The 24,114-nt window shown below is 56.9% G+C and overlaps 1 protein-coding gene across 1 annotated transcript; it reads right to left on the reverse strand.

The window, feature by feature from the left end:
- Positions 1-453: 453 nt before the first annotated feature.
- CNGB1 (cyclic nucleotide gated channel subunit beta 1) lies at positions 454-23,449 on the reverse strand. The gene is made up of 22 exons (XM_044433927.1): positions 23,359-23,449; positions 22,820-23,014; positions 21,412-21,571; positions 19,015-19,099; positions 17,645-17,906; positions 16,991-17,135; positions 16,183-16,299; positions 14,093-14,250; positions 13,357-13,503; positions 12,521-12,729; positions 11,665-11,715; positions 10,564-10,650; positions 10,380-10,444; positions 8,619-8,741; positions 8,389-8,530; positions 6,438-6,597; positions 5,466-5,563; positions 5,298-5,381; positions 4,890-5,008; positions 3,385-3,531; positions 1,789-1,975; positions 454-1,323 (listed from the first exon to the last, which is right to left on the reverse strand). The coding sequence occupies exons 1-22, from the start codon at positions 23,447-23,449 to the stop codon at positions 1,114-1,116; spliced, it is 3,042 nt and encodes a 1,013-aa protein (XP_044289862.1). The 3' UTR covers positions 454-1,113.
- Between the last annotated feature and the right edge of the window lie 665 nt (positions 23,450-24,114).

Consider the following 24,114-nt stretch of genomic DNA (forward strand, 5'->3'; position numbering starts at 1 on the left):
CCTGCAGTCCCCCTGTAGGCACCCAGACTCTCCGCCTGGCTTACCTTGCAGGGTTGTTGTTGAGGACAAAATGCAGAGGACGACGACCAAGGCCACGTGAGTGATTTTGGGGCCGGTGTGGGCAATGGGGCCAGATACACGTAGAATTAACTGAGGCACTGACATGAAATGGCTATTCATAAACTCGGACAAGGCTGGGGGATTCAGCACGAGGTCTCTGCTCCATGATGCACTCGGGACCAGACCTGGGGCTGCAGAGGCAGAGAATAATAGCCCACAAGGGGGGCCGCAGCAAAAAAGGCCCTCCACCTGCCCCCACCCCTCCCGTCATCGTCCAGCACACCTGTGCGGGCAACAGGCTGGCTGTCTCAAAAGCGGCGCCAGAGCAGGCCTGGTCGCCTCTCAGCTCTCCACTGCCACCTCCTGGCCATCTCGTGTCATGACACTTTAGTCTTTTTCGGTGCCACAAAGTTTATTTCGGCTTATTGCTGTTAGTTTGCTGCAACAAACACTAATAAGCAACTGTGATATTTCCCCTCTGGGCAACTCATTCCTGGATATCTAAATCGTCCTCAGCCATCCAAGCAACTGATTTACTCTGCCGTCTTACGGCTGAACTTCCCCCTGCAAGAATGCCAGCACGCACTGTTCACCACTCGCCCTTCCTCGTCCACACTGGCTAGCCCAGGAGAGCAGAGTGGGGCTTGTTCACCCTGCCCCCAAGGCCTGATCCGGTCCTCAAAGCACAGCCCCATAGCCCAGAAACATGTTTTCGCGGCACTCATATTGATATATGCTGTGACGAAGGAAGTCCAGCCTTGAGTTTACCGGAGCCGAGCAGGGGACACAACTTGGAGGACACCCATCCAAAGGGTCACCCTAAACCTGAGATGACGTGACGCCTTGTGACAACAAAATGGATGTGTAAGAATGCAAAGCTTCCTAGGTCCTACTGTGAAAAGATTAATTTCAGCAGCCTTTTCTGCTAAAAGCACAGCCTTGGAGAGAAGCTTTTGAATGGCTGAACCCCCCATGCCAACGTGATCTGAAGCGGTTCCATTCCTGGGACCAAAATCTTCTAAGAGACACAGAAGTGCCTGCTATGCAGCTTTCCTACTCGGCCCCCTCCTTGTCTAAAACCTGTACAGAGAGAACTTGCTCGCCGCCTCGGGGTGTTGGACTCGTGTGAATACGGACGGCGTGATCATGGTCGGGGCTCGGTGGAATTCTCTCCTCAGGCCTGCAGTCCTCTGATTGCCCGGAGGCAGCTGGCGAGGGGTGACTGGCTGGGGATTTGGGAAGGACTGGCATGGGACTGGCAGCCTGAAAAAGAAATGCATCCAGCACTTAGTGCATCAAATGAGAAATGCGCAGAAGGCTGCAAGCCCCGGAGGCCTCTGACCGTAGGAATGCGCTCTGAGCAGCAGGGTTCAGGACTGGTAGCCGGAGCTGGGCAGCAGGCCGCAAAGCAGGGCCACCAAAGCCCGGGTGGATTCCCCCCAGGTCCCTCTTTGTTGGCACGGACCGGCACTTCCAGCCTCTCCTCCAGGGCGTCACCGTGAGCACTGGCACACCGCAACTGACTGTGACCCCACGGGGGCCCGAGGCTGCCGCCCGGAAGCCCCCCGGTTGAAATGGTGACCCCCCCCAGGAGGTCATGGTTCCACGGGGAGCGCGCCCACCGTTTCCTGGCAGGCACTTGCCGGGCCTCCCGCCCGCCGTGCCTCGAGGGCTTCCAGGCCTGTTTTGCAGCGTGGCGAAGCTCCCCCACTGGGCGCCTCTGCGTACCTGCATGGCTTGCAGCTCTCTCAGTCGCCAGCGGATGTGGGCCAGCCTCCCCTTGCCTCCCATCCTGCCCGCAGCGACCAAAGCGGCCTGGAAGAGCTTGGGTGTCCCGGCCCTTGGCGGGATCACCAGCACCTCCTTGGGCACACCCTTGTCATCTTTGGCCTTGTTGTGGCTTTTCAGCATTCTCCTAGAACAGGAGGGGAAGACAGTAGTTGTAAGAGCGCTGGAGAAGCACCATGCCTTATCAGCAAAAGGCCCACCTGGTTAAATGGACTCGTATTAGCCAAGGACCATCTAGCTAAATAGCCTACTCTCGCCGTGCCCAACCAGATGGCTGTCGAAGCTCAGTCCGTGAATTTGCCTCTTCCGCTCTGGGAGAATATCGCTCCCGCATTGTTTCTCCCCCGCCCCACGCAGGACAGGAATGCAGGACACTTGGTGCATGTTCCGCAGCAACTGGTGCCCAGAGACGGAGCTTGCTGTCGCTCTTTGTTTTAACCATTCGAAATGGGTTGGTGCCACCAACAAACTCACCCACCCCACTGCCCACTCCTAATTCCAGATAATTGGTGAACAAATTGAAAAGCAAGAAAACTGGCTGAAAGCTCATGTTAAAAACTAGTACATGAATGATAAAATTTATTAGCCTTTTAAAAACATAAGCATGAAGGAGCCATGGATTATGAAAGAAACCTATTTAGGTGGTGTTATAACGTTGCCCTTAGCCTGTGTCCCTTAGACTTAGAGTAAGCAAAGACCCTTTCCTGTCTTATCCAATTTTTATTTAGAAAGCCCGTTATTGTGGGACATTTAAGCATTAGCTTAAAGCTCAAAGTGGAAAACAGGGGAAATCCCAGTTCCAACAGCTAATTTTTAAGAGGGGAAAGCACGACATCCTTTTGTGGTCTGTGCTTAACTCCGGCATTTCTCCTTCGCGAATGCTGCGCAGCGGCTGTGAAGGAGCAGGGCAGGGCTGAGCAATGCGCCTGCTGCGATTCAGAACCCCAGCCCGAAAATGGGACCGAGGGACCGGCGCCGCATGGCCTTCCCTTCTCCTCCCTGTCCGCCAGGTGGCTTCAGGGCCAAACCCAGGCCGGAAGGTGGGCTGAGATGGGCCCAGGACATCCGTGTCATCCAAGAGCGCCTGGAATTGCCCGGCCGCCCCTCCCCCCCACTGCCTTGCGCCTTGCCCAGCAGGGCCCTCCCCTCCTCCCAAGGAGCGGCACCCCCCCACTGCGAGCGCTCACCTTGCCACAAAGCAGTCGAAGATGGCGTGGAAGGAGGGTGCCTCTCCAGCTCCCCTGCAAGGCATGGTCTGCCCAGCCTGGACTGGCAGTGACACCTTCCGGGCAACGGAACCGCAGCCTCCGGGCGAGTTGTCCCCGGGCACCGCCATGCAAGGGCGCCTGGTTCCCCTGCAGCTTAACCCTGCAGAGCTGGAAGCTAAGCAGGGTCAGGCCTGGCTGGAATGTGGATGGGGGACTCCAGCGGCATGAGGGGCCCAGAGAGCTCTGGGTCCAGGCCATAGAGAAATGCAGCAGCAGCAGCAGCAGCAACCACGTCCACATCACCCCACCTGGTCATCGGGCAGCTCACCTGGCCTTCTTCCTCAGCAGTTTCTGAGACTCCGGATAATGCACCAGAATGTCATTCAGGTCTTTCTTTTCCAAAATGAACAGGTTAGTGAACCCATGTGCCACAACGTTGGCCGTGCGCCGATTTCCACCTCCCACAGCCAGCAAGCTAATCAGAAGAGCAGAGGCGTCAGGCGAGGGCCCCGGCGGGCTTCCCGCACTCCGCTGCATCCACCCTCACCCTTTCCCGGCCCTGCTGCATCCGGCCTTGCCCCGTGGGGACCAGCCCTTCTCTCAGGTTCTCCTTCCCGGGGCCACTCTCGTCTTCCCTCCGTAAAGCCGGAGCAACTGGTGCTTCCTAGCTGCACTTGCTCCCCAGTCCCGGAGTCCTGCAGAAAAGGGGGTCCTTGCAGGGGAAACGGTGTGCAATTTCCAGCCCAGAATTAAATAGGCTCACGAGGGCCCCTCGAAGCACGCATGGGCATCACTGCAGGTGTGCATCATCTGTCTTACTTCTCCCCCACCCCGACCAGCGCTGCCTGACATCTGGTAAGTCGGAACGAAACAGAAAAACCAAGAAAGGTTCGCCAATCCCAATTAAAAATAAAAAAATCTGAGCACGTGTGTCTTAAACTCACTGAAAGCACCATCAGGTCTACAAGAACCATATGGACTTTTTGGTGGTGGCCCCCGATTCTGGAACACTCCCCTGCCAGAGATTCGCCAGGCGCCCGCCTTATTGAGTCTCAGGCGCCTGGCAAAAGCTTTCCTTTCCCAGTGCGCCGCCGGCACCCTCTAGACAAGGATCCCACCAGTGCATGGTCTTAATTATATTAACATACATTTTGAGTTTATTTAACTATTTTATTGTGACTTTATTTTGCTTATTTATTATAGGATTTTAATTGCATTATTTTATGAATGTTATTTGTTGGTTTTATACTGTAACGGCTGCCCAGGGAGCCTGTTGCTCACGGGCAGCTTTTAAACATATTTAATAAACAAACAAACAACTAAGCAGACTTTGCCAGTCCCGGAGCTCTCTGCTTGCTCCGGCCAAGACTGCCTGCTTTGGGTCTGCAGGGGGGTCAGACTTGGACCTGAGCTCCATCCCGAATCCCCACAGACTGACTCCCCATGCCGGAAAGACCCTTTCTGTGGGGTGCCACATTCCTGCGTCCTCTGTTCCACATCCCTGCCCCATGGGGTGAGATCTCTCAGGTGCACCTTGCCTTTTCTAAATGGACGTTCACAGGAGCTCATGCTGCGTGGATTTGCACAGAAAGTGTGGAAACGGACGCCACAGCCCCAGCAAACACCCATTTCTCTTTCTGGTCAGGACGTCCCTCAGAATCAATGAAACCTTTTTCGTTGAATTGAAGAGATACGATTCAAGTTGAATCGCAATGTGTGAGTCTACGTTTGGAAAGCATGCAAGCCAAGCCGCACTTCTCAAGGCCCCTTTCTCCCCTTTCCTCGTGCCCAAGCTCAGTTTCCTCCCCAGATGCCATTTTTCGTTGGCCTGACCTTATTTCTCCGAACACGGACCCCGCTTTCAAAGTCACAAGCACTGTTTTCCCATCAGGTCCTCCTAGTACCCGGACTTGCCCAACTTGGATGATGTACATCTCGCGGCCAATTTCCCCCTAAAACAAACATAAGAAAGGATTTACTTTCATTAAGATATGTTCAGATCCAAGCTAGAGATAAGGTTTCCCAACAATAAAACTGAGTTCTTTCTTCCACTGAAGCATCTTTCAACGTGCTTGCTTATTCTCAGTAAGTTTTGAGAGCAGAGCAATCTCCCACAGTTATTTTCACACTTCTTCCTGTGGCTGTGCCCCAAAATCACCAAAAAAGGGGGCACATACCAAAAGCCACAAAGTGTCCACGAAGCTCGGTCGGCTTGGCCTCCAGCACGGCCAAATTCCTTACCTTCTTGCACACGTAGTCATTCGGTAAATACACCACCGAGCGGAGTCTGTTCAGCATGTCAAAAATCATTTGCCGGTCACAGCCCTGAGCCAAAAGAAAGGGGAGCTGGTTGAGCCGTGCAGGCATCCCAGGGTTCAGGTGGGACGCCGCACGGGGAAGGAGGCGCACCTGGAAGAGAGGCACCTTGCTCACGATGTCGTAGTTCACGTCGACGGCAATGTCCAGCCGCATCTTGTCGGGCAGTTGCGCCAGCAGCTCCGATTCGTCTGCGGGGAGGAGAGGGGCAGAAGCATTGCGTGCGGGTGGCCCTCCGCAACCTCAGGCGTGCTGGCAGTCCTTGGCCATGTCCCAGAACCCGCAAGGCGCTGGGAAGGGCTGCGCAGGCTCAGGAGCTCATGGAAAGCATTCCTGACAGACGGACGTCCAGCCTCTGCCAGACCTGCTGCAGTGAGCAAGAGCCGGCCCTCTGGGCAGCCGGCTCTGTGGACCAGGTTCACACACAGCACCAGCCCACTGCGGGTTGCTAGCCACGGCGGTGGTCTGGGATCGCCGGACCCTCTTCCTGCAGGGCAGCTTGCTTTCTGGGAACGAGTCACCCGGCAACTCGTGGCTTGGGGGTCACGACATCTGAGCCCTTCTGAGTTGCAGGGACTGGCTAACCAGCTCCTCGACGAGAGCCGTGCCAGAACTCTGCTGCGATGGGGACAGCTAATCCCTCCTCTTTCCAGAGCAGTGGAAGACACAGAAGGGCCGAAAACGTGTCACTCGTCTTCTTAAGATCGGGAGGAAGAGGTTGCTAAGGTGGAGGTGCTGCTCCCTCTTTCCGAACGGAGACACGGCGGCCCAGCAAATGCACAGCTTCTGCCTCCTGCCTCAGCCCCACCCCGGCGTGCCCCCTCCTACCCTCTGCCTCTTCCCAGCGCCCTGCTCTGGCCAGGAGGCGCAGCTTTCTGCAAAGGTGCTGGGGAGAGCCTGCAGCTCCGAAGATGGCGCTGGACGGGGGCAGCTGCCGCTTCTGATGGGCCTCACCCTACAGGAAACTCCAGGAGGTCCACCTTGAGTTGCGTCCACGTAGGAACCTGCCCGCCCACCTGCAGAAACATCCAGCATCCCCTCAGGCCAAGGAGCCATCCCTCTTACCCAGCATGCCTTGGGAATGCCACGTGTATTCGTACCACGTTTTGACTCGGTTCTGGACAGACGGAGGGATCCTGTAAAAAGCCATGTACTTGATGGTGTTGTCCATGCAGCTCCGGTAATAGGTCTGTGCAGCCGTGGCCGCCCCAACCACGTCCCTCATCTGGGGGAGGAAGCAGTGTCAAGACACGAGATGGGAATTTGCACTCCCCACGCCTATGGCTGTGAGTGATCTAAAGGGACGGGTGAAATAACTATGGCTATATATTTAATTATTATATTTATAACCGCTTTTTTCTGTCAAGGAAGACAAGGCAGCTTCCAGAATTTGCCTCTTTTCGCAATCGTATCCTCACAACAACCCTGTGAGGTAGGCGAGACTGAGAGCAAGGGACTAACCCAAAGGCCGAGCGGGAACTAGGACACAGCTCTTGTGGGCCCCTGGTCCAACACACTAAACCAGTTCTCCAAGTGTGTACCGAGGCCTGCGGGGAAGTGTGGCCTTTATGCAGGAATGGGAGGAAGCTTTGCTTCGGGTAAGGTGGGATATGGGCATCTGAGGGGTGGTGACCACTCCTTTTGTGGGGAGGAAAGTCTAGATGAGTGACGGCGAACCTTTTAGAGGCCGAGTGCCCAAGCTGCAACCCAAAACCCACTTATTTATCGCCAAGTGCCAACACTGCAATAAAACCTGAAAACTGAGGTTTTAGTTTAGAAAACACAACTCACAGCCAGTCCAAGCAAATATATATATATATATCCTCTGAAGCACGCTGACCGGCCGTGCGGAAGCCTGGACGAGCCGCGGCTAATGAGTTGTGGTTCGTGATGCCATCGCCTGGCGCCACTACTTTCTGAGCGTGCGCATGGCCCCGACATGCGCTGTTATGCAAAGCTCAGCTGCTGGGGCGACTTGGCTCATGTGCTGTCAGAGAGGGCTCTGTGTGACCGCCGTGGCGCACGGGCCAAAGGTTCGCCACCACTGCCCTAGCCCTAATATGGGGTAAAATACCACTGAAAGGGGCGATATTGAAAAAGCCGTCCTTGAGTAGCTTTTGCTGCACAGCTCATCATTTCTGCCCATTCTAAACACATTCCAGCCATCAAAATCATGTCAGGACACCTCGTTTTTCTAACCCTAACCCAGTGATGGTGAACTTTTTAGAGACCGAGTGCCCAAACTGCAACCCAAAATCCACTTATTTATTGCAAAGTGCAAACGCTACAATAAAACCTGAAAACTGCGGTTTTCGTTTAGAAAAAACAACTCACAGCCACTCCAAGTGTGTGTATGTGTGTGTGTGTACACACACACATATATCCTTGGCAGCACGCTGACCGGCCATGCGAGAGCTCGGATGAGTCGTGGCTCGTGACGTCATCGCCTGGCGCCGCTGCTCCTTTCCGAGCCTGCGCATGGCCCCATGTGCGCTGTTATCCGATGCTCGGCTGCTGGGGCGATGCTGGGGCGCCTTGGCTCGCGTGCCGGCACAGGGGGCTCGGTGTGCCCGCTGCGGCACACGCCTTGGGTTGCCACCACCGGACTAGGGGCTCTAGAGGAAGCCTGGGTCTTAATGTTGCCAGGCTGGGAAATTCTCAGTTTTCTGAAACATAAGCCAGCATTATCAAAGGTTCTACGGAAATCTCTGATCCTTATTTCCATGCTTGTGACGCTTTTTCATACTCTGAAATATATTTACAAGCATGCCAAAAAAGGCATGATGTGATGTTTTCACCCATTTGACTTTCTTAACATGCATTTCTTTACACGGAAGCCAGGATGTATTTTGTACCGTAACTTTCTTGAAGTGCGATGTTGCCCAAAGATAGTATCCGCTTCAGTATTAATAGTATGAAATATAAAAGTGACCCTTCCGAAGAAATACACAGTTCAGCAAGAAAAACAGCAGGAACGTTTTGAAGCGTGCCCTGAGGCCGGGCCTCGTTTCCTCACCTGTCCAATCATGACAGAGAAAGCAAAGACGCCAGTGAAGTAATTGAGCAACTGAAAGATGATCTCAAAGAGGTTGTACGGATCGGGCAGCCCCCCGATTGTGATTAGAGTCTTGACAGCCCAGTAATAACAGCGCAGATAGCTTTGAAAACACAAAGGATAATTTGAAAGCTGCGTGGGCCGGCTCGTTTCCGCGGATCCGCCAAGGCAGAGAGCACACAGCCCCGTACCTGTTTCCTTCCCCGCTGTAGACCCACGGGGTGGAGCCGAGTCCCTGGGAGGCCGAAGCCCAGTAATACAGGCAGGAATTCACATGCAAGCTGAAGAGCAGGTAGGCCGTGATCCTGACAACTCTGCAAGAGGGGGAAGAAAGGAGACAGGGCTGCGGGCAATGCTGCAAGGTCCCGGGCGTTCTGCGTGGCTGTCCCCTGGCCAACCCGTCCCCCGCAGGTTGCTTGGCCTGCCCTGCCCTCCTTTGGCATCTCAGTGAAGAAGCCCCCCCACCCCCGCACTTCTGCCAGTTCTGATCCTGATCGTGCTTTGGAAGCTGGTAGGGCTGTGCTTCGGAAGAGGTCAGCCGCGTCCCTGCGCCACCCGCGGAGAGAATTCCAACGACCCAGTGGTGCTTAGCCAATGACCTTGGTGGCGATCGGCCACAAGTGGTGGAGCGCAGCATGCCCCCAAGGAGCTCCTTTTCGCAGCCCCAGGTAAGAGCAGTTCACCTGTATGTCAACAAACCTTTCTCTAGCAGTCTCCAGCTCCGCTGAGGCAGCTCTTTGTAAAGCTAATGAGCCTTAATTGTTGGGTCCGATGGGAGCAGGGAGGCCGAGGAGAAGAGGACGTGTGCGCGGGTGCCCACACTTCCCCGACCCCAGGGAAATGGCTCAAGGCCACAAGAGAAAGGGGTGAGTTCACTGCAGGCATTCCGCCCAGGGCACCCTGCCAAGAAGTTGCCCATGGAGGGCTGTGGGAAAACCCATGACGGAGAGTGAAGGAGACCAAGGGAGCCCCCCCGGCCCCCCCGTGCTCGTGCCGCCTGCCCAGCCCCACGCTTTTGTGCCCCCTCCCCAATTTCAGTGGTGCTTTCAGGGTCGGAATTATAGCCTAAGAAAATCGGAGTGCCAGGCGCCAGACACCATCCGGATGCCGACCGGCTGATGTATTGCTAAGCTGGCTACCCCGATTAATGGCGGATATCAATCAGTTCCTCTGGGACAAAGACCTGGACGGGCCCAACGACAGCATCTCTTTCTGATCCGAGCCATGTTCTAAATTTCATGATGCCATTTTAACCTACTCATAGTTAAGTCTGGTTTTAAGAAAGGCACGTTATTCGCGGCAAGGCATGGATACGCATGTCACCCGAAGGGTTTCTCAAGAGTTTGGGCCAAGATTATTTCAGCTTTGACAGTTCACTGCCATGACGATATTTAAATCTATTGAACCTATCGACATATTTAGTTCCTATGCTCTTTATTGTTTTTAAGTTCAAATCTTCGGGTTTTTAATTCTTGGAATGAATGGAACACATGTACTTCTTTTATTTCTTGGAAAGTTACTGTGGGCATTGGCCGGAAACAAGAGCAGCTTACTGACCAACTGTACAAAAACATAAAACTGAAATCGTATTTTATCTCAGAAAGGAAATAATTAATAGCCTAGGAAATAAGACCCTCTTCAGGATCCGTAAGATGGGACTGCATGTATTCCTTGCAGGAGGATTCCACCAACAGAAGGTCACCACCAAAAAGGCCCTGTCCACTGTGCCTGGGGATGACCATCCCTTATCAAAACCGGTGCTTAAACCTGGATCCAGCAAGAAACAGGGATGGCGGGGAGGCTGAGACAGGGTCAGCGGTACCTGCCCCGTGCTGCGTTCTGCCGTAACTGGGCGAAATGCCTCCGCAAAGAGAAGTGGCACCAGGAAGGGAGCTGCTGCATCCCGGCTACATTTCACCCCTTCCCGCCAGCCACGGAGAGGTGCAGCTCACCTGTACACGTAGGCCTTGCTCAGGATGACTTCCAGCCGGCTGTTAAACTCGAAGAAGGCCATGTACTGCGGGGGAGGGAGGAAGCTGGTGGGAAACCTCGCTGTGGAGAGCAAGGCTGACGCACAGGCCTTCCTCTCACTTCCCCCCCTGCAACTCACAGCGAAGGCTGCTCGCCTTGACGTACCTTCAGGCAGCGGGGCAGGCGCAGGAGGGGGCGCACGCCCACCTTGAAGTACAGCAAGTCCAGTGGAAGCAGGCAGAGCACGTCCAGCTGGCGAGAGAGACAGGATCCCCCCAGGAGGTCAGTGGCAGGGCTGCGCACGCCAAGACGGCTGCGCACCGTCTCAGGGTGCCTTCCGAGGGCTCCGGGGATTCCAGAGACATTCCTGCTGCCTCGGGCAGCTTGGCCAAGCCTCTTCTGCAGAGCTCGCGGAAAGGCATGGCGTGAAAGCACGCGCGGGGGGTGGAGAGCGGCCTTGCACTTGTGTGTGCCAAGAGGAAGGGAGAGCAAATGCCCTGTGTCCCCCAGCAGCAGAATCCTGCCTTCACGTACAAACGGCTGCAAAGCCGCAACGCTGGATGGGCGACTGTCCAAGCGACGGCGCGTTCTCTGCTTCTCGGACTGAGGTTTGGGCCGTGGGCCCCATGCTGGCGGGCTCCAGCTTTTGTGGTGTCGGCTGGAGGCGACGCACTGCCCACGGCGGGGCGGGACCACCAGAGAGGGGACGGATGTCACGGCAGTCGCCTTCCCTGCCGCTCTGGCCAACCAGTTCTCCTCTTTTAGTGTTGGCCGCAGCTGGTCACGTCCTCCGGACTTGGATGACGCCATAAGTCGCCGGAAGGGGGGGGTATCAGCACTCACTCGGGGCAGTTCATCGGCCCCCCAAGTGATGCCGATTTTATCGGAGATTTACAGTCATAAAACCAGACAACTGGGAAAACCCACCAAGGAGATCAAAGTAACAGAAAACGCTAAAGAGGTGTAAACCTGCTTAGATACGGAGGAGCCGGTGGCAGAATTCACCATCCTCACCTGTCTCCAAGCAGGAGAAGGAGCAAACGCAGTCGGGGAGGGGAGGGCGGCCTGCGTCTTCGCACACCAGCCGCTCTCGTGGGACGCCGGCCAGGCAACTGGGCATCCTCCAAAGAGGAGCCCCAAGCGGCTCGGCACATCCGGGCGAGGGCCGGATCGGGGCAGCGAAGGGTCAACTGCAGAGACGCGGCATTTCATTTTGGAGCCCCGATACCCACTTATTTTGAAGATAACTCAAGAAAAACTGCAGACCTTGAAGCGACGCGACCTCAGGTAGTTCTTCCTCATGGCCTTTTTGTCCGTCTGGAAGAGAAAACAGGAGAGAATGTGCCACAGGCACCACCTGGCTGGGAAGACGGAGGTCTGTCTTGTGCCCCACAATTATTCTTCAGAAGCATCGTAGGACTTTTCTATTAAGTCTATTAATAGATTTAATAATGCATGCATTATTTATAATATATATCATAATATATGTTAACAGATTTTCTCCATGAAGTGTTCCCAAATGCCCTCACTGTTCTGTGGCTTTGCCTTTTTATGTGGCAAAATTTGTAAAGTTGCCACCTGCTTTGGCTAGACAAGGACACGTCCTTATCTTTACAGAAAAGACCGTGTGTTCTCCGCCCCTCCATCCGGCGTTTAGAGCCAGAAGCCCCAGGACAGTGGCAGCGAGGGGGCAGCACAATGGAGCTGGTGCCCATGCTTCCGCGCGACCCTTGGGATGCTTAGTTTCCAAAAGGCATTCGCTTGGCTTTGCTGGGGGCACTGCACTGGTGTGGCCGGGTGGGGCTCCGTCCACGGAAGGAGATGCCGGCCGCATCTCCTCTTCAGCCCGCAAAGGCTTCCACTTTTTCCTGGCAGAAGGCAAATTCAGCTTGCAAGTGGGCACGGCATGCCTGCCCCACCTAAGCAGCCGGGCGTCCTGCTTTCTGGCGGGCCATTCGCTGTTGCAGGTGTCCATCCTCTGCTGAGGCGCTGCCCAGTTCAAATCCAGCCCAAAGATGAAGGGCCTTTCCTCCAGACCCATGTCCCAGTCACCACCTGGCCCAGAGGGGCAAGCAGCTGGAGCGCGAGGCAGGCCCGCTCCGGGCCCCCGGGGGCCACTTACTATGAGGTCTCCTCCTTGGACGAACTGCAGCCGGACCTGGAAGAGGGTGATGTCCAGAAGGTAGATGAGGTCGCAGAAGTAGTCCACCGCCATCCAGCAGTGGACGTTGGCCGGCGTCTGGTACGGGAATGCCCAGCGGACTGGGATCAGCCAGCAATTCCAGCTCCATGCCAAGACCACGAGGAGCAGCCAGGACACGTACGTCAGGCCTAGGGGGGAAGGCGAGCGAAGACTCAGGCGCCTGCGCTCACGACGTGTGACGCGCTTACTGCCTGAGCTGCTTTGGGGACATCGGCGGAAGACCAGAGGCAGTCCTGCGGGATGGAGGTCCCAGAGCCAGAGACGCAGCCCAGAACTCAGGGGTCCTGCCCAGCCGGCACTTTTCCAGGGTACTGGAGAGCACCGTGCAGAACTCGCACAGAATGGCTGAATCAGGAGAAATGCATCTGAAGCTGGGTACAAGGAAGCAGGTCTCGGAATGCAGTCCCAGGGTCATTTTGCACAGAAGGCTTTGCCTAAATCCATTTGCAATACCGTTCTACATCACCTGCGCTTCACTTTACAGAACCTGTTTGTCCGAGTTCTCCTTCTCATAAACAACAATCGGAAAAGCTCAAAGGCAACCAGAAGGTTGTCTCTGGAAACACGTGCAAAATAAGCTATGCCTGGTTACAAATGATTGGCAAGCCAGGCACTCTGGATTTCCACTCCCATCAACCCCACCCAGCAAGCTGGTGGTCAGGAGTACTGGCTGACCTTCAGAGTGCCTGGTGGGCGCCAGGTTGCAGAGCCTGCCCCGGGTCCCAGTGTCTTTCCAGCAAGTCCCCAGGACTTACTGGTGAGGGGATCGATGCTGCTGGGGAAGCGGTAATTCTTCACTTGGCAGAGCAACAGGCGCGACCTGAATTTCCCGCGGCGCTTCTGCACGGCCTCCTGCTCAGCCTCTTCCCCCTTTCCCTCTGGAGGGCTCTCCCTGGGAGGTGCTGAGAAGACACGCAGATGGACGGTTCAGCCGAGTGGGCGCCCTGCCTGGGCTCCAGCGGCCCCCCCTTCTGGCAGGTGCGTGGAGGGGCCAGGCGTTCTAGTCTCATCCCAGCAGGGTGCATCACGGGGGGGTGGGGGGGCAAAAGGATGAACAGTGGTCCTAGATCGAATCAAGCTAGAGGCCTCCCTGGAAGCAAGGCGTGCTTCTGAGAAGGCAAAACTCCCTGGAGGAGACGCTCCTGCTCCTGCTCGGAAAGTCGAAGGCAGGAGAAGAGGAAGCCCAAGAATGGGAAGGGTCGACTCCACGAAGGAAGATGCAGCCTTGGGTTGATGAGGCTGAAGGGGACACCGGTGGGAACTTTGCTCCGGGGTCCCCACAGGTGGGAGGCTGTGAGGCGGCCACGGTGCGGAAAAAGTGGCTTTTACACGCTTCTTGCACCAGCAGGGGAAACAGGAGGCACGTGACGGGCACCGGCGGGCGATGGTTCCCCCCAGGAAGGAAGGGCAGGGAGAAAGCGAGCGGAGGAGGGATTCCCAAATGGGGCGCAGCCGGCCTGGCGAAGGGGAGCCGGCGCCGCGCTCACGCACACGGCACGGGGCTTTCGTCGTCAGAGGAGGCATCCGGGTCGATCAGCTTCTCCTTCACCTTCTCCGTCCGGTCCCTGAAGAGCCGCACCAGCTCCTGCAGGCGCTCGTGGATGACAGTGCTGCTTTGGCTTGCGGCGGAGCCGCTGCGCTCCGGCACCCTGTGGGGAAACCAGCCGGCGCTGATGCCGTGTGGTGTCGCAGCCGCCAGGCTCGGTGCCACCGGGGCCCGGACCCAGCCACACCCCTGCGAGCAGCGGCTGGGGACACCACCCTCTCCAGGGGATGTGGCCGCCCAGGAGTGGCCGCACGGGGGCCCGGGGAGTCACAGGCGAGCTGGAATTGGGAGGAGGCTGTGAGGGGGGTCCCGGGACGGAGGGGCAGCGGGCAAGGCCACGGGGCAGAGGGGAGGGAAGACCACGGGCGCGGGCAAGAAAGGGAGAGAGGGGCAGCTGCCCCACATTTCCCTGGGTCCTTCCCATCTTTTTTGGAAAGTTGCAAGGAGTGCCCTGGGGTGGTCCCGGTGGCAAGCAGCTGGCCACGGGGGGAGAGGGGGTGCCACTTTGGAGGTGGAGGGTTGGGCTTCCCTGAGCCACCTCCGTGGTTTGCCCTGTTGCGCTTTCCCTTACACAGGACAAGCTCCCTTGTGGGTTTGCGGGAATGGAGAGCCTCCCTTTGCCATTTTCCCTACAGTGGAGAAAAGACTTCCCTTTTATGAGCAAACATTTTCTTTAAATAGAAAATGTTCCATGTTCACCTTGTGGGATTCTATGACAAGGTTTCGCGATGGCTAGATGGAGGGGATGCAGTGGATGTGGTATACCTGGATTTCAGCAGGGCCTTTGACAAAGTGCCCCATGATATCCTGGTGGAGAAACTGAGGAGTTTTGGGACAGACCAAAGCACTGTCAGGTGGATTAGAGCATGGTTGACTGACCGAAAGCAGAGGGTAACCATTAGCGGGGAATCATCGGGATGGTGGCCAGTGACAAGCGGGGCCCCCCAGGGCTCTGTCCTGGGGCTGATCCTGTTTAATCTTTTCATCAATGACATGGAAGAAGGGGTGAACAGTCGGCTGATCAAATTTGCAGACAATACTAAAACTGGGGCAGTGGCCACAACTGAGGAGCAGGTACTCCAGATCCAAAAGGACCTGGACGGACTATGGAAGTGGGCAGGAGACAACAGGATGGCGTTCAATGTGGATAAGTGCAAGGTCTTGCACCTGGGGCATAGGAAGGGGTGTCGTAAGTACAGATTAAGGGACAAGTGGCTGGAGAACCGCTGGAGGTGAGGTCGAGTCCATGGGGTCACCTGGCAGAGTTTCCCCCAGTTTACAGAGAGCACCTGCAAACCGGCAGTCCCTTTCCCTGGCCATGGGAGCATCTTCCCCATGAGATCCTTCCACTGTAAAGGTGGGGGATTCAGTCTTTGAGGAGCCCCCTGAATTCTTAGCTTCTCAAAGCACCTTGCGACATTTCCTGAGGAGGAGCTTCCCCACCCCCCACATGTGGCTCCACCTTGGCCTGCCCCAGTTTCAGTGCACTCAGGCTGAGGCGGAAGGTCCTGGCCAACTAGTGACTGGTGCTGCTGTCTGTGCTTCCTGACTGGCTTTGCCTGGCCTAACTGTATGCAAGGACGGGGCCATGCATATGTGCAGAGCCAAGGGCAATGAGGCGGCAAGGGAGGTGGCGGGCAGAGCACAGCGTGTGGCAGCATGGTAAAGAAGCCCCATGGGGGGGAGGGTCTGGCAGATGGGAGGGTAGGCAGTGCCCCATGCCCTCAGTGAGAACTCGCCCATGCTTCCCCCCTGCCACCTTTGGAAGGGTATGAGAGGAAGGAAGGTTTTGTCCACACTGATGTGGCATTTGAGGAATCTTTTGACATATTGCCAAAGCGCACAGACTTCGCTTAGGACTCTGGGGGGATCCTCCACTTCTGAACAGGTTCCCTTTTCCTGCCCCCCCCCCCCAGAGTTGAGACCGGCCCCATCGCCTAATCATGCAAGGGGGAAATGGAAAACCCGCCGGGTGCTGCCCTGAAGGAAGGGCAGGCTCCCCAGCATCCACAAAAGAAGCGGCTGAGTACTGCACCCCATCTGCACATTTCTTCCTGGGCTGGGCTGGTCCGGCCACGCCGTGATCGGAGACTGGCTTGGCGAGGGCCCCTTCAGCTCCTCTGTGCCCTCCTCTTGCGGGGAGGGCCTCCTCCTAAGAGGGAGAAAGAGTCTGAGGGGAAACGGTCCAGCTGGGGGGATGCTGCCGTTCCCCCGTGCGGCTGTCCTCCTGCCTCGTTCCCCGTGACAAGGCAAGGCCTCCACCCAGTGCCCCGGGAGAGTGATCGGCGCCACTGCTCCGTCGGAAGGGTGGCCTGCCCAGCCACGGCCCTGAGGCACCGGATGGCTCAGCGAATGTTACACGGGGGAAACACGATGGAGGACTTGGCCGACGCCGAAGCGATGCCGCACGCCCCCAAATTACTCACGGCAACCCGAAGTGCAAAGGGACTTTCTGCCCGGAAATGCAAAAGTGACGGCTGCTCAATGGGAGCAGCGGATGAAACCCCTTCCAGCAAACCCCCCTCAGCGCTGAACCGCCTTTGGCCAGAGTCCAGAGTCCCGTTTTGCCCCCCCCGCCCCGCATTTGGGGTGGGTGGGGCTATGGTAAAGGAGTGGGGCCTAAACACCAGCTTGCTTTGGCTTAACCCTTTCCCCGCTGGCAACTAACCCTGGGGGAAGCATTTGAAGCTTCCAGAACGGGGGAAAAGCTGGCAGGAGCCCAAGCTGGGGAGCGGCTGGGGAGGGGGCACGGACATTTGGGCAGCTCTGGCCACTGGGGCTGAGGTCCAGGGCCCCCAGCATAGGGGCAAGAGGGCAGATGGGCAGCATGTAGGCCTTGATACCTCTTGGGGCCCGTGGGCAGCGCTGCGACAGAGAGAGCCTGGGATTTGGTCTGAGGAGACGGCTGGGCACGGCGAGCCAGTATGGGCAGCCCCGTCGAGGCGCCTTTCGCCTCCCCCTGTGGGATGTTCACTCTGGCAGACCTTCCTTGAGCAAGGAAACGCAAGAAATGAAGCAGAAAAAGACACAAGCCAAATCAAACCTGGAGCACTGCTGCTATCGGCTCTGACCTTGGAGAAGCACTAACAAGGGAGCGTCTTCCACCAGGAAGACGAAGAAGCTGTTCAGCAGATCAAAACTCTGCTGAAATTGTGCTTTTGGCAGGAAAACTCAGCCATCTCTCTAAGCACAGCTTCTATCCAATGTGCGTATTATTTCCACACAATTCAAAACACATTGTGCCCAAATTGCATGAGTACATAAAATCAAAGTCTGGTTGCTGTTACAACTCAGGGGCAAATTGCCTTTGTCCTGCTGGGCTCTGAAGCGCTTTTGCGGGGTTTTTTCCTAGCCACAGGGGGTCCTTCTCTGGGGGACTTGTTATCAGTCCTGGAAATACTAATTTGCAACAAACGCCAAAGATACAGGAGTGGGCAGAGAGAGAGGAGGTGCACACGCAAAGCTGCAGGCACGAAGGCGCGGCGAGGCTGCGTTACCCCCGGCCAGCGAGAGGGGCCCGTCCTCCTTCAGAAAGCTCGAGTTCGCCACACCAGCCTTGTGCTTTCGGGCCGTGAGGACGGGGATGCGGGAAGCGGGGGCGGGGTGGGAGCTGGGGACGTTGGGCAGCTGCTCAGCTACGCTGTGGCGGGAGAGGGGGGCGCTTGGCGAGCCGGGGGGGTTCTCGTGCACCAGGCGGACCAGCTCGACGTCTCGGTTGCGCTTGGACATGGTGCTAGGCCGCCGGGCAGACGCTTGAAGCTGCAACGAGAGAACATGGCGGACGGTGAGAAAGACGTGCGGCCGCGTCCCAGACGATTCCGGGCGAGGGAGGCTGGTGGGGACGTGATCGCCAGGGGGGAAGCATGGGGGGGGCGAGCAGACAGCGCCACGTCTGGGGTGCTTCGGAGAGCTTCCCCAGGGAGTCCGCGAAGCTGCAAGCCCTTCCACAAGCACGGTCTCGGACAGAGTCTTCTCCAACATGTCCCCCGCACCCGAGGCTTGGACGACCACCCCAATCTGCCCCAGCCAGCATAGCCAGTGCCCAGGGTATGGGAACTGTAGTCCAAAACATCTGGGGGATGCCAGTACTGGGCTGACTGAACTGGAGCACTGGGTGGGCTGCGTGTAACTTGGTGCCGTGCGGCCGCTGGAGGTCGCGCGAGGCGACACTTCTGTAAAACGCTGCAGGTTTTGTTTCTGTGCGTTCGCACAAAGAGCTGTGGGCCTGCAGAACCTGCCCTGGACTAGGCCAGCCGCCCCTCTGTGCTTGGTGGTGGAGGATGGGGCCACCCGCCCCCCGTCCCGCACACGCTGCGTGAGGTACGGTACCTTTCGATGCAGCAAAAGCGGTTCCTGCTTCTTCTGCCTTCATTGGGGGGAAAAAGGCAATTTATTCTAATTAACATTTCTAAGACAAATACAGGTGTTTTCCCACCACAGGTTACTGGATGGTAACTGGGAAAGCCCCAAGAGCCCGGGCCCCGGGGGGACGGGGCGGGAAGAGCGTAAGACAAATTTCAACCTTGGAGGCAAGTATGGCTGGCGGGGACTCAAAGCCAGGACTTTCCAGCAGTGGCCGCAGGCTGCAGAGTCCCCTCCTGCGCATTCGGCGCCACCGAATGGCCACACGCAGGGGGACTGCAAGGATGCCCGGATTCCATCGCGCATCGGAGTTCAGCTGAGCCATTTGGCAGTTATTCGGCTCAACTGCTCAGGGGTTTCCTTTCATGTTGATCGGTTAATTGGTAATTCATGGTTAATTGGCCCAATGTGAGCGAGCTCAGGGGCTTTCTCTGAGGCCCAAAGGTGAAGCACACCTTTCCTAAGAACAGATTGTATGCATAAAATAAATAAATGACTGACCAACCTGTAAGAAAGGAACCGAGGAGATGCCCACCGCTTGTACCTTGCCTGGAGCGCTTACTGCAGCGGGGCTCCCATCAGAGGGGCTCCTGCTGGGGAAACAGAGGCAGGAGTGTCAGCAGCCGGGGACCCCCATCCCTCCAGTGGGAGAGGACACTCCAGACCCTCCTCAACGTCTTCGCTTCGTCTGGGAGGCAAGCAAGCAACTGCAGGCAGAAAGTGAAGCCAAAACCTTCTGACGCCTTCATTCAGGTTCAAGTCTGCTTCTTGGCGTAGTGTGATACCATCTTGGCATCTGTGAGAAGCTCTGCTGTGTTGCATACAATTAATTTCAAAAAGCTGACCCTGTAAAGTGTATGGGCCTGTTCTTATATTTGCAGTAAACAAATACATGCATCTCCTATGTTGTCACATTTCTGTGTTCTGTCACTTTTGCCCCCCAACTCAAATGGCAAAAACTGAAGGACAGTTTTTTTGTTTAGGAAATGTAATCAGAAAAGTTACAGGTTGCTGGGATTGGGAAAAATGTAACAAGAGCTCAGAAATGAGAAAGGGGAAAGGGGAACTGCCCGCCTGGGCCCAAACTCCCGTCACTGGCACATTTGTGCCCTCTCACGGGACTCCTTCCAAGAAAAAGCCTCTGCCACCCCAAAGGACCCAAGCACCGAAATATATTTCCGCCTGTCCCATTGAAGACCGTTTGAAGGTGCTCCGGAGAAACAGGAAAAGGACCTTCTTCTCCCAAGCCAATATGCCCAGGTGAGAGCCTTTTACCTAGGAGGTGTCAGGGCCACCTGGCGGGGCTGGAAAGCGGATGCCTGGCACAGGATCCCGACAGAAAGACCCCGAGTTGATGGGGAAAGCAGCACCCCCAGGGTTCCCTCTTCAGACAAACCGCAGATCCATCTTCCACGGCCCAAACCTTCTAGCTGTTTGCCTCCCGCTCTTCCAAATTGCAAGGGACGCCGCCTTGCAACGGCACGGAGGAGATTCTCGGTTGAAGGCCTGCTTCCCATCAGTTCCACCCAAAAAACGTTTGCAAGAAAGCCAGCCACGCTAACTGAGACGAGCCAAACGCTTCATGCCCACGACTTTGCTCCATCAGCAGAATAATTTGGCAAACGCGTTGCTTGTTCCAACTCGCTCAGCTGTACCAAAAGACTCTTAAAGGAGTTCGCGCACCGCTTGCCTCAGCCCGGCCGGAGATGCCGGCCGCGCCTTAATCTTGCGGAAATCCCGTATTTGCCGCTGGGCTCAGCAGAATCATTCTGCAAGAGAAAACAGCTGCACACTCACCCACCCACATCGCGCTTCCTTCATGGGCATCGCAAAACTTGCCGCTCTTACATCCGGTTCGCAAGCGTACCTATTTTTCAGACGATCTGCAACCACATCGAGATTTCGGACTCTTCCTTAGGGCTTTTTTGGAGGGGTGGGTAGTCTCCTGATGATATGCAAATCCTGCTAATCGGATTGAGCCACCACAGATGGCTCCCCCGGCACGAGCACCCCTGCCCCCCCCCTTCCTTGCAGCAGAGAAGTGTTGAGCGGCCCAAGGGATGCTGTTGCCAGGGGAAGCAGAGCAGTTGCTAGGGAGGAAGGAGGTCACTAGGAGACTCAGACCGGTTGCTAAGCACCGCCAACGATTGGCGGGCCGTGCCATCAGCGTGGCCAATGGCAGACGCATGGGCCCTGCCACAGCCTGTCGGAGGGCTTCCCAGGCCACCACGGTGCCCCTCCAGGAGGCATCCTGGCAGCGGCGGCACTGTAAAAAATGCTGCCCGAGGACACCTTGCGCTTTGCAGCCGAATGCCGCCTTCTCAGCCGTGCCACGCAGGGTCCCCTTTTGCAGCACTGTCTTCAGGAAAGGTCAAGCTGGGGGGAAAGAGAAGGCCTTCCCCCGTGGGCCACCCTCCGCTGGAGCTTCCCCGCAGCAGGAGCAGGGCCGCCCCTCCTGCGGTCACCCTTAGGGGTGCCTTTAGAAGCGCCAGGATCCCATGGCCCTTTCGCAGTTTTGGCACACAAGCTCAACAGCCTGTTTTTAAGCATCTCTCCTGCTTTGTTGGCCAGTTAATTTTAAAGGTTTCAAAGGGGCTTTCCTGAGTTTTCAAATCGTGTCAGATTTGTTGTCAAAATTATGCTTTTAAATTGTTTTAAGTTCCACTTAGACATTGCTTTGGGAGTCCTGCTGGGGCTGAAAAGCAGGTCATACATTTCTAAATACCTAGATGCATTTCAGCCAGGAAAACATGAGCAGCAAACTGCAAATCCCAGGGCCCGTTGCCTTTTAAGGAAGACCAATTAGGCATCTTCTAAGCATCTTTCCATGTTGCGATCGACACGGAGGCAACAGCCACAGTGGGTTTGCCTGGTGCCGCTCGGGCCTTCGTGGCCCCCATACCTCTTCTCCCCGTGCGCTGCTCCGCACTGCTCTCGGGCTCTCGGAGGGGAGCCCAGCGTGCCCTCGGCCTCTCTGGACCCGCGCATCACTTCTGCGTGGATTGTGTCGCCTCCCTCCACGAGGAATTCCCAAGGCCCCGGCCTCTCGGAAAAGGGATCCACTGAAAGAAACAAAGCAAGATGAAACAGAGGGATTGCTCACACCGACTGCAGCAAGCAGGGCTTTCCAGCCAGGGCAGGGGAGGGAAAAGAGCTTTCAGCATCGTTTTTGCTAGCCTTGACGGGCAGGGAAGTTCCTTTCATTTTTTCGAGCATGAAAGCCAAGGTCAGCATCATACCCCTTTGCAAAAGCCCTCTGCACACCCCAGGCAAGAGAGCTTTCCCGCCTCAATTAGCATCTCAACACCTGCCCCAGTAATTCGGCATAATTACACTTATTTCATCAACAATGCAGACAGACTGAAGCGCAGGCTAAATGTGGCGAGGAACCATTTTTTCCGTCAGGAAAATCTCTCCCCCAGGCTTAGTTACTCGGGAATTTTGGCCATCTTTGTTCCCCTGCACCACCAGGCTGAGGCCCCCGAGAGCTTCTCCAGAAAGGCTGGAAGTGTCTAATGCGCCTGCCCCTGCTGGCGCTCACCTTCCTGGCACCCTCACAAGCCTCGCTTCTGGCAGTGGCCAATGAGGACTAGCAGCTTGAGCCTGATAGACTTTCAGAAGCCTCTTCTGGGAAAACCCCCACTCAGCCAGTGAGCTCAAGGCGTGAACTCAGCACTGTGCTTCAGCCTGACACGGGCCGTTGTAAAGAAGAGGGCTGCTGGGGAGGGCCACGAACTTTGCCTCGAGCACCTGAGGATACTGGACATCCACCAAACCAATTACAAATGCAGTTCTCTAACCTCCTGGCACCCTTGCAATGAGCCTTCGCTGGGTCCATGCCCTGCTGTGCCTGCCTTGTCCGGAGGACGAGCCGCAACCCGGCCCTGTGCAGTAATTCGTCACGGGGCGAACAAGGAGAAGGGCCAGGGAGGGTGGCTGCGGCCACGAGCGCCTCTCCCCGCCAGCAGGTGCCTGCCTGGGCCGAGCTGCGGGGTCCGGCCCGCCCACCAAGGCTGCCCGTGTGGCACACGGGAGGCGATCCCGGCGCCACGGAGGGCGCTGCCGCAACGGCTCGGGGCGCAGGAGCGCCCCAAGGCCCGAGCCGGGCCCTTTGGGGGAGCACAGCCCCCACCAGGGCAGGCCGAAGTGCCCCCGGCAGACTCACCAACAGCCCCTCCGCCCTTTCTCGGTGGAGCCGCAGCTGGCCGGCACACGTCCAAGCCCAGGCGCCGCCCGGGGGTGGGGGCTGCCTCACCCCGAGGTCCTGAGACGAGGGGCAGGGCTGGGGGGCGCCGGCGTCCTGACCTCACCTCGGCTGGAGGGGCTCTCCCGGCGGTTGCACGTAGGTGTTGAAAGCAGGGGGCCAAGCGGAGCCCACCGGGGCTGTGCCGCAGGGCAGGAGCCCCCAGACCCGCCGCCTGGACACAGCAGCTGGCCGGAAGGGGGCCCCCGTGCAGGGGCAGCCCAGTTCTCCAGGAAGGGGGCCTGGCCGAGGGCTTCGGAAGCTGCCGGGACCCCCAGAGAACCCACAGGGCCTGAGAGCGTGAGCGACGAAGCTCCCTTCAGAATCTGAGTGCTGACCTGATTTAATCCCACCCTGCACTGAAAAGTTTTGATCACTGCTGCTCTTTCTTTGGTTTCTCCTTCTGTTTTACCCGTTTCAACCATATTACATTTTTATTTTAACCATTTACATTTTTATACTGCAGTTTATGATTTTAAAGGACCCACACAGAGGGCTTTGGCTATTGGGCAGTATAAAAATGCAAGCAAGCAAGCAAGCAAGCAAGCAAGCAAGCCTTTCTTCAGATTGATCTGTTTTATTGCATTTATCTCCCTGCAGGAGCACCTGCAGGAGCATTTATCTCCCCTTTTCCTTTCGCTGCCTCCTTCCTCTGAGGAGCATCCACATCTTCAGAGGTGCCAATACGCTTCTCCATCCTTCTCAGACAAAGAGGTGAGATTTCCTCCAGAAGAGCTTCTCAGAAGGGGTCACAAACGCATGCCAGCATTCAGGAGTCTGTCACAAAATCCGCGAAATCCCGAGGTCTCCAGAGATCTGCGTGTGTCTGCTCAGCCTCCCCACAATTCCCCTGCCTCTCCCTTCCCACCTGATCCCTCGATCAACAAGTCCCCCGGGTCGTGCCTTCCCCTGCCCCTTTGGGGACGCTCTTCCCAGCCGTCCGCAAGCCCAGACGATTGCCTCAGACCCAGCATCCCCAGCAGCCTCCCGCTCGGGGTTGCCTGGGAGCATCTTTTGCTTGCCCCAGGAGAGCGGTGGCGCTGAGCTGCCCGGCCACCAGGGGGATCCCGCCTGGGAGCCAACTGGGCTTTGGGCAGCTCCTCGCCCCGTTGCCCACTGCAGGCCAGGCCACCCCGAGGCCCTTTGCCAGGGGGCCCCTCTGCCCCCCCGGCTCCCGTGAGAACCGTGGCTGGATTCGGGGGACCGGCAGCTCCAAAGGGGCCGGGGGACTGGGCAGAGCCTGCTGTTCACAAGCCCAGGCCCTGCCTCTGGCCTAAAACCCCAGGGCCGCAAATCCAGGCGGGATTCAGGACCCAAGCAGCCACCCGGAGAATTAATTCTGGCCTCCTGCTCGGCTTTACT

Source organism: Varanus komodoensis, unplaced genomic scaffold, assembly GCF_004798865.1.
Source record: "Varanus komodoensis strain SLA01 unplaced genomic scaffold, ASM479886v1 scaffold27, whole genome shotgun sequence".
NCBI classification, from domain to species: domain Eukaryota; kingdom Metazoa; phylum Chordata; class Lepidosauria; order Squamata; family Varanidae; genus Varanus; species Varanus komodoensis.

Excerpts from the sequence above, each read along its gene's own strand:
- CNGB1 (XM_044433927.1), bottom strand. The coding sequence starts at position 23,449 with ATGGAGAAGCGTATTGGCACCTCTGAAGATGTGGATGCTCCTCAGAGG. Across the intron at positions 8,531-8,618 it reads TACAGCGGGGAAGGAAACAG|CTATCTGCGCTGTTATTACT; the intron begins GTACGGGGCTGT and ends GTGTTTTCAAAG. Across the intron at positions 6,598-8,388 it reads TCTCTGTCATGATTGGACAG|ATGAGGGACGTGGTTGGGGC; the intron begins GTGAGGAAACGA and ends TTCCTCCCCCAG.